The 9,286-nt window shown below is 38.0% G+C and overlaps 1 protein-coding gene across 1 annotated transcript in view; it reads left to right on the top strand.

Annotated features, from left to right (window-relative positions):
- The window catches only part of cyp26b1 (cytochrome P450, family 26, subfamily b, polypeptide 1), a 38,871-nt gene extending 34,424 nt beyond the window's left edge, over nt 1–4,447 (top strand). Inside the window, exon 7 of the mRNA XM_067579185.1 lies at nt 552–4,447. Within this exon, the coding sequence (XP_067435286.1) occupies nt 552–944 (393 nt within the window). The 3' untranslated portion in view covers nt 945–4,447. The remainder of the gene's footprint in view (nt 1–551) is intronic.
- The last annotated feature ends 4,839 nt before the right edge of the window (nt 4,448–9,286 follow it).

Raw genomic sequence — 9,286 nt, forward strand, 5'->3', positions numbered from 1 at the left:
CACATTTAGCATCTTTGCAATTTTTGTGCTCTGATTTGAGTTTTTAGTTTGGGCAAGAAAGAGCAATGCCAGTCGAACTCAGGTTTCAACAAAAATCTGCCATTTCTGTTCTTTTCTAAAGAATGATAGTTCGGTTCATTAAGATAAAACACAATCCTATCAAACAACAGGAGGATCTGACATCTCATGTTTAAAGAATAGGTGATCAGAAGTCAGAACATAGTCTGCAAGAATTTTCTAAGAACTTACACAGAAGAAGAGCCTAGACAGTCTGATCAAACTACAGGAAACTACTTCAAGACAAGGTTTTATGGACATATTTACAACGGACGAACTGCCATCCCAACTGATAGATAGATAGATTATGCCTGAAAGTGAAGAAAAGTCCACCATGTGCAGTCAGAGATACAAGAAATGGATGTTTTGCAACTTCCAAAATCTCTGGCCTTACAAGCTGATGTGTCAAAATGCGACAATTTTCTACTTGCAGTCATGATTTTACCCTTACAAACATGCTCACTGGTTGCATTTCTCTGTCTTTCTGTCTCCAGGGAGTCCAGATTCCAAAGGGCTGGAGTGTGATGTACAGCATTCGGGACACTCACGACACCTCAGCTGTCTTCAAGGATGTGGACGCCTTCGACCCTGACCGCTTCAGCCAAGAGCGAGGTGAAGACAAAGAGGGACGCTTCCACTACCTGCCCTTTGGCGGTGGGGTCCGGTCTTGCCTGGGGAAGCAGCTCGCCACCCTCTTCCTCCGCATCCTGGCTATCGAGCTGGCAAGCACCAGCCGCTTCGAGCTGGCCACCCGGCAGTTCCCCCGTGTGGTCACAGTACCTGTGGTCCACCCGGTTGACGGGCTGAAGGTCAAGTTCTACGGCCTGGACTCCAACCAGAATGAGATCATGGCCAAGTCTGAAGAGCTGCTTGGAGCGACGGTTTGAAGGGCGGAAAGTTAACGAGTAGGGGGGGTGAGTGATTGAAGAAGATTGAAGGAAGGAAAGAAGGAATTTCAGAGTTATTTTTTCTTCTCCACCTTTGCTCTGCCAAGTTGAAGGTTCCTTTTCAGACTAAAAGAAAAGTAGAAGTCTTCGCCTCTTGTTACAACTGATGATGTTTGGGACTTTCCTCCAAGAAAGGAAGAAGCTGCCAAAAAAAAAAGTTCTTAATTATGCTCTATTCTCTGTATTTTTTTAAAGAAATATACAAACAAAATGTATGTACAAAAAAGCTATGTAATATAATTTGAAAGAGAATGTGGGTAGTGCACAATGGGAGAAAGAGAAGTATGGTGGTACTTTTGGTGAAATGAAGTGTTGACATTAGAAAAGTAAAAGTAAAGACGGTTGTGGAGGGAAGGCGAGATGGATGAAACAGGGTATAGGATGAAAGAATATGATATTTTAGCATTTTGCTTGTGCTTAATCAAAATCAATGAACCATTTCAGTTGTCTACCAGGGTAAAAGAGATGGATATATAGTTGTAAGACTGCAAGTTTTAGATTTACTGGTCCAAGCTGGTAAATCTGGGGCTAGCATTCTTCACAGTGCCACCCAGATGCAACTCATGTTTTCTGCTTATTTGAAAAAGATTTGAAAGAATGACAGAAATCAGTGGTGGCTTTTTTTTTTCAGGTGTTTTTCGTCAAAGGTTCATCAAAATTCAAATTGTTTACTAGCTTACAGATGTAGTCAAAAGGATCATAGCACAATGGGTAGCAGGTTGTGACACGAATAGATAATGCTGCTGAGCTTGTCAGATTGGCTCCGCACCATATCTTCAAGCTATCATGATGCAGTAAATACTTTGACCAGTTTAAATTTGTACTGCTAATTATGGTCAAGTATCAATTCAGGCAGTGAAGGAAAGGGCTGAAAATGAGGGATGTAGCTCTGATGGGGAAGATGTACTGGCTTGATATTTTAAAGGGAAGAACACATAACATTTTGAAGTGATGTAAATGGGCAATTTGTTTTATTTCCTACTTGACCTGCTGTTTTTTTTTTGTTTTTTTTTTCTCGTGAAGAGGCCTCTACACTTGATGATCCTCACTGATTTTCAACACAACAGTAGAATAAGCTTCAGCTCTCAAATTACCAACATTATAAGAAAACAATATAAAGGACATAACAGGTGAGAGTCACAGAGTTTTTATTCTAGCAATCTTAGTGCTTGAGTGAAAGAAGAGTGCAGTTTACATCCAGTAACTCTTCAAGATACTTCTTTAGGAGGTAAATCCTTGATGGAAGATCAGTACCATCATTATAGCTTTTTCATTATTCAAAATGACAGTCTATTCTTTTTTTTGGGTTCCAGTTTATAAACGAACTGGAAGCAATCAACAGAAACTGCACTCACAAGACAAAGAAACTGCAAAAAAACTTATTCCTAGCTTTCCTTATGATCTGTATGTCCGCTGAAAACTTTGCATCACTCTCCTCTTCGTCGAAGTTGCCCACTTGCATTGACTCAAAATGTTGCCCATATACAGCATAGCATATCCCAGTAAACTTGATGGTATGTGTAAACTCAGGTGCAGAGTAGACATTGTGGTGAATAACAAATAAGCCTTTTGCTTTTTGATATTTAACTTTGAACATAAAAAAGCTGCACATAAAAAAGACTATCACTTAACTCACTGTTGAAGTTTCAGAGCTGGACCGATTACTCTTTGAAAAGCTGTCGATTGCTCTGCTTTCTGTTCACATTAACAAAATGATATCAGGGGTTTCCAGTAGCTCTCACTTGACGTATTACCTTCTGCAACCATTTTGTATCCCCCACCCCCCCAAGGAAGCAATTTCGGTGAAATTAAACAATAAGAATTCCCAATTGGCTTCACACAAGATTAAAGAAATTAAATCCAGGTCAAACAGTAATGAGGTCCAGGTCTACTTTGTAAACTCTTTGAACCTGTGCTTTGATACATAAACTACACTTCCAAGTTGCATTGAGATTGTACCTCTACGTCAGACGGCGACTTTGTCCCGCGACGAGGATACGATAGAGAACTTGCTCTCACAAAGTGGCGCAACTTCCTGAGCTGGAGGAGGAGAAAAGACAGAGGGGATAAGGTGGAGGTGGAGAAGACCTACATAAATGCTGCTTGAGTGTTGCTTTGTCATTCTGTGTTTATTTGTGTGCTGTTTTTTTTTTTTTTGTTTTGTTTTGGGTTTTTTTTTATTTTCCCATCTCCTTGGGGCAGCCATTTTGAATTCTGTGGGGAAGGTGATGTTCTGTCTTGCTGCTCCTCCAATCAACGCTAAGAATGCAAAACAAAATAAATTCCATGGTTTAAGCAACTTTATTAGCTGAAAGAGATTTATTGTTCGAGGTGATTGCACAATCAGAACTCTCAGAGCTTTTGTGTTTAATGATCGGAGAGGAAGTGTTTTTGAAAATTTTCCATACGTGGAAAGCTTCTACAACGGAACTCTGGGACTTGCTGACGGAACTCTGGGACATTCCAGAACCCTCAAACGGAGTTCTAAGAACCGAAGCCTGAGAGAGAAGGACCAATGAGGTTTCAGGAGACCAATGAGGTTGTCCAATAGCATTCCAGATGGACTCTGCCTGTGCCAGACATTGTTCACTCTTTCTACCAACCACACCACTGATTTCTTCATGATAAAAAGATATGAAAATACATTTTTTTTGCTGCTTTTCTTGTGTACATTTTCTAATTGAGAGTTCTAGATTGCAACAATAGTTTGTATCGAGTGAGATTTGCTATTTCTTATATATATAAATATATATATAAATATTTTAATTAGCTAAATTATACATATATACATATATATGTAATTTAGCTAATTAAAATATTTGCATTGTGTGAAAGCAAAAAGAGCGTTAATAGGTTATAGTGTATATTAATTTGTACAATATTCCTTTCTTTAGCAAGCCATGGGGAAAATCAGCTATTTACGTCTACTAATAACCTAATATTAATGTTACTGTACGATTAATATTGTTGTTATAAGATATCTGAAATGCTATTTTTTATTCTATTACAGATTTAGAGTTTTTAGCCTAAATGAGAAGGTCTTTGGTAAATATTGGATGTATTTAGAATGTTATGTATTTCAGTTATATTGTAAACAGTGTTTAAAATGTTAATATTGTTGATTGATTACTGTAATAATTATTATTTGTTTTGTTATTCAGACTTATTATCACTGCATTTTATTTGATATTAATTATGGAAAACAGAAAGCACTTGCGAGGTATGTCTATTTTTTAAGTGCCATGCGACTACACTTCCCCTTCCTCTCACCTGATGGTTTCTCCAAACCTGTCTTATGTCATTCTGTACATAATATTTTTATTTCTTTTTACAGGAAAAAAATGTTCATTTAGTTTAAATATGAATGTCTTGTTCTACTTTCTTCCTTTCCTTTTTTGTTACCGTGATTGTTAAATGTACTCCTGTAATAAACTATAAAGTAAAAAAGATATCTGAATAGTGAATTGTTTTTATTCCCTTTCAGCTAGTTAGGTAAAGAGAAAACGGCTGGAGTTTTTTATGTTTTTAATGTATAAAACATTTCTAAAATCTCCACCCATCCTGCCTTTACATAACAAGGTTTTGCTAACTTTTCTTCTTTAAAAGAAAGTGAGTTTTTACGGCTGCGCATAAACCCTGGAGAAAATAAAACTGACTTTGCTACATCTGTAAAACAGCTTTACAACAGGAGATTGTTTCAAAGAGCATCAACCATTAGAAACATAGATTCTACACTCAGCATGTGTCAGATCTGTTGAGATTTTATTCTGATAAAAAATAAAAACACATAAAGGTGTCAATACTCCTCAGACAGAGAGGATCCAGATATTCAAACCGCTTCCACAACTGTTCCAACATACATAGATACAAAAGTGTGAATTCAACTTTGTGTGTGTGTGTTTTTTTTTTAAAACTACATGAAACAACAAGCACATGCACATCCAGCTTGCAAATCAAACAGATGGCAAACAGCCTGTGTGTGCTAACAAGTTTGGAAAGCACTAACATATAAATCAAAATGGTCAGAAAACCTGTTGATGTGGGAGAAGGGAGACCAGGTGTCTGATGTCTGTTTAAAGTAACTGTTAATAGCAGCAAACGCCGCAGACCCTTGCCATCCCATCTATTTTTAATAATGCACCCGTCTGCTAAGATGACTTATTTATCTGTCAGATCAGACAAGCTGTGTCTAGTGGTACAATTTTCAGTTTTATGACTGATGCATGTCAGAAGAGGAAGTCATCAAACATGTAAATATTGTGAAAGAAAGAGCAGCCTTAGCTGCAGTTAATGCCACTGGTAGAAGTTAAATCATTCCTCCACAATATCAGAAGAAAAACCAACCACACTCAAGTTGATGTCAATGTTAACATGCGGACGTTTAGCATAATGTTTACCATGTGCACCACCTTAGGTTAGCTATATGCTAACATTTGCTAACAAACACCAAACACAAAGTGCAGCTGAGGCTGGTAGCAACATCATTACATGTCTCCAAAGTATTTTGTGTAATGAGATGCCTTTTCACACCTTACTGACTTGAACTGTGTTCTGCAAAATGGTCCAATATGAACGTAATCCCAGAGAAGACTGGGCTGAAAACATAATAATGCCAAGTGTAGACGTGTAAAAGCCTCAAGCTGTGGTCCAGACACTGCCATGAATACTCAGAGCGAACTACCTCAATCCTAATTACAACAGTATTATTCCATAGCGACGGAAGAGCCACCATAATGAAGAAATAATAAAAATAATGATGAAAAGATCCTGCACCAAAACTCCCAAACCACAACATGTCCGGTCTATACAGGTTAACTAACTCATACAGAGAATGTCATCTGATTAATATCCCAGCAATGCCTGGTCAATCAACTAACAGAAACCAATAGAAATATTTTTTAAAAAATGCAAAATGACAATATGGCATTTGTACCATAAATGGAGCATAGCATTAGTTCAGGCAAAGCACTGACGTCTTGTTTGCATTAGCTGATTAGCATCAGCTTTTCATTCACTGGCTCTTTAATCTGTGGTTTGGCTACTAGCTGACTAGTAACATCCAATCACATTCATGCAGATGTACTTGGACTTTAGACAACAAATCTTCAGCAGGCTGGGTGCTTATATGAATAAATGAACCCGAACAATAAAACCACAGACTTGATTAAATCACACTCACACAATATTTCCTGAATACCAATTGCTCCACCTACAATGAAATACCACATTTATTTTGTCATGTCTTGTGTTTTGTGTTGTGAACATTCACCATTTTGGTATTGAACTCTTTTAAAGTGAGTATAACAATGGGAATGAGACTCACCATGTGGGGGGAACACACAGAAAGCGGCGGTCTGGTTCAAGCTCTCAGCGCACTGACTGACTGATGTCTCAATACCTCAATATCTGTTTTTATTTCCCAGCCAGCAGATCAGTGTGGTTTGTGAACATCAAGAAGAAACAGGCTGTGATGTTCGCCTGGAGTTTTCCTTTAGCTTGACGTAAGACAGAAACAGAGCTGGAGAGAGAAAACTATTACAATGAGCACGGATGTGAAAACACACTTCAAACAAACATTGTTTGAGAGCGCACACACACACACACACACACACACACACACACACACACATACACTGCCAAGGATAAAGAAAGACACAAACATATTCAAGACATTTTGGAAATAAATTATAACATAGACACGTGTACACACACAAGATGAATATTAAATAATGTAGAGACTGCAAGAAATGTTGACTTAACAACCATACTATGGTAACACACACACACACACACGCGCACACACACGCACACACACAGCATGTGGGAAGAACAAGGAGTTCAGCTGTTTGTTTGTAGTTTTGCCGCCAGGAGAGACTGTTTGCCACACTAAATACTCCAAGATGAACCACTTCAAGGGAACCGAATGTGTGCATTTCCCATGTCCAGTTGGTTGCGGTGTGTGCGGACATGATTTGATGGTTTTCATGAATGGATTGAAGTTCTGTGATCGCAGAGGAAGTCTACTCTTTTCAACTTTTTAACTGTTTCAATATACTTTTTTTTTGTCAGTGTGTGTTTTCTTTGTCTGTTGTCTTAAAGTGTAATGTGTATTTAAGCACAGGACTTTTTTTTTTTTTTCTCATGCTTCCAATGGTGAAATCAAAAGAAAAACTCAACATGTGAAAGATAAAACTATTTTGGCTCCATTTCCAAAACAAGAATTCTTGTCACTGTATTTTCAAAAGTTCATCAACCACAACAAGAAGGGAAACTCTTGCAGTTTCTTTTAACAAAACTTAAAGTGAAACATAATTTGAAGTTAGACTTTGAGGATAAAGTCATCTGCAAGTTTACAAGGTTGTTTGTGCTTCCAAAACGACCTACATGAGCCTTTTCTGACCTGCCACCTATAAGGGCTTAGTTATGTTTAGGCCACTAAAACCACTTTGTTAAGGTTAGGGAATGATCAAAATAAAGTCAATGCCGTCTAAGACATAACAACAACAACATAAGACCATAGGGGAAGAAATCACATGCTTTGTACATAAAATCATCCACACCAACCACCTCCCTCAGACTTTTTTTTGCGTTGCTATTAAAACATCCTGTTATTTTGCTTTGGCAGCAGTCACTTTTCACAAAACTGCAGGTCAAATGTGAGGAAAAGAGTCGTTTTTTCTGTCTGTGAACAAACTATCAATGCTGCAGCGAAGACAGTCTTGATATACTGTGTGTTTTTGGAATGAGACATTTCTGTTCTGCCTACGTAAGTAAAAAAAAACTAAGAAAAACAAGTAACAAAGAAAAACAAAAGAAGAAAAGACAAAGTGACAAGGGACTGGAGAAGGGCGAAGAAGTAGAGAATTTGAGGATGAAAGATAGAGAGCTCTCTCAGCTGTGACTCTCTTCTCTTCTGGAGGATTAAACCTCAGTTATTATCCAGCCGGCTGGATGCAGAAGCACACAGATGAACCCTACGCTGCAGGTACGAGGGATCATGAGAAACACCGAGAATAGACACAAAACCCGTCGACATGCGGACTGAGTCAACACAATCAGTCTGCTGCAGGAGCAGAAGTGTGACAGTCCATGTGAGGACAGGATGATGTGTTGGAGATAAAAGAAAGAGACAAATCAGAGGAAGAGAAACTGAATAACCATAATAATAACACCAATGTAGGATTCTGATTTAGTTGTTTTCTTCACATTAGTCAAGATTAGAAACTTTTAAAATGTAATTGACAGAGAGAAGAATACAGAAGTCAGAGAAAAACAGAAGTTGAATGTAAAGATGAAAATACATCCATCAGCTCTTAATGTTCAACTGTTTTGTTATCGTGGGAACAGATTTCACTTAGTCACTAGTAAGTATGCTGTATTTCCCCTATTTGGAGAAATGAAGGGAAACTGCTGTTGAAAGTTTACAAAGTGATCCAGATACTGTTTCCTGTAAGAAACCCTGAGTTGAGTTTCATCTGAGGGAAACGATAGTAAAAGGAAAATGTCATGCTCACATGAAATGATACAGAACAACAAATAATTATATTTCTTTTAGATATCAAAATAAAAGTATAGACGATTGGCTGTTTGGGGACAAAAATATGAGTGCCTTCTCCTTCTGCTGTAAGAAAAAAAGTCTTTCTCAAAGTGCTAAAACTACACAGAAAAAAGACCAAATGTCCCTAAATTCATGCACTGTATTTGTTTCTTTCATTGTCTGCATATGAGTTTGCCTGTGCGGACGTGTCCTTGTGCAAGTGTCAATATTTCCAGCCTGGTAGAACCGTCTGTTGGTAAACTGCCATATGCTAGCCTGTGTTTTGGTATGTACAATATGAGGTGTGATTTTCCTCTTTGCAGTAACGTGGGGTTTCCCTGCATGATGGCCTGTCAAACGTGTGTGAACTGCTCCTGATTTGTCATTTCGTTTTCAAACTCTGTAACTAGCCAACACACATACTGTACGTACTTCCTTCTGCAGTTTGTGGATGACAAACATCCAAAGAAAACATGAACAGCACTCCAATGCTGGTATTTCAAGAAACTATTTAAAAGACATGACATTCTGGTGTTGTACAAACAGAACATGTTGGTGTTCATCCCAGATTGTACCAATGGAACCGATACTCATTTCGCAATCAATATCAAAGGAAATGAGCAGAGATGGATGTTGTTTGGAAGCTTGTCCTCTCAGTCCCATCAAACAACGCAAGCAGTTCCAAGATTTTTCATGTCAAGGACTTTCGAGTTGATTCATGTAATATTTTGTTCCAGAAATTCCC

Source organism: Thunnus thynnus, chromosome 22 (assembly GCF_963924715.1).
Source record: "Thunnus thynnus chromosome 22, fThuThy2.1, whole genome shotgun sequence".
NCBI classification, from domain to species: domain Eukaryota; kingdom Metazoa; phylum Chordata; class Actinopteri; order Scombriformes; family Scombridae; genus Thunnus; species Thunnus thynnus.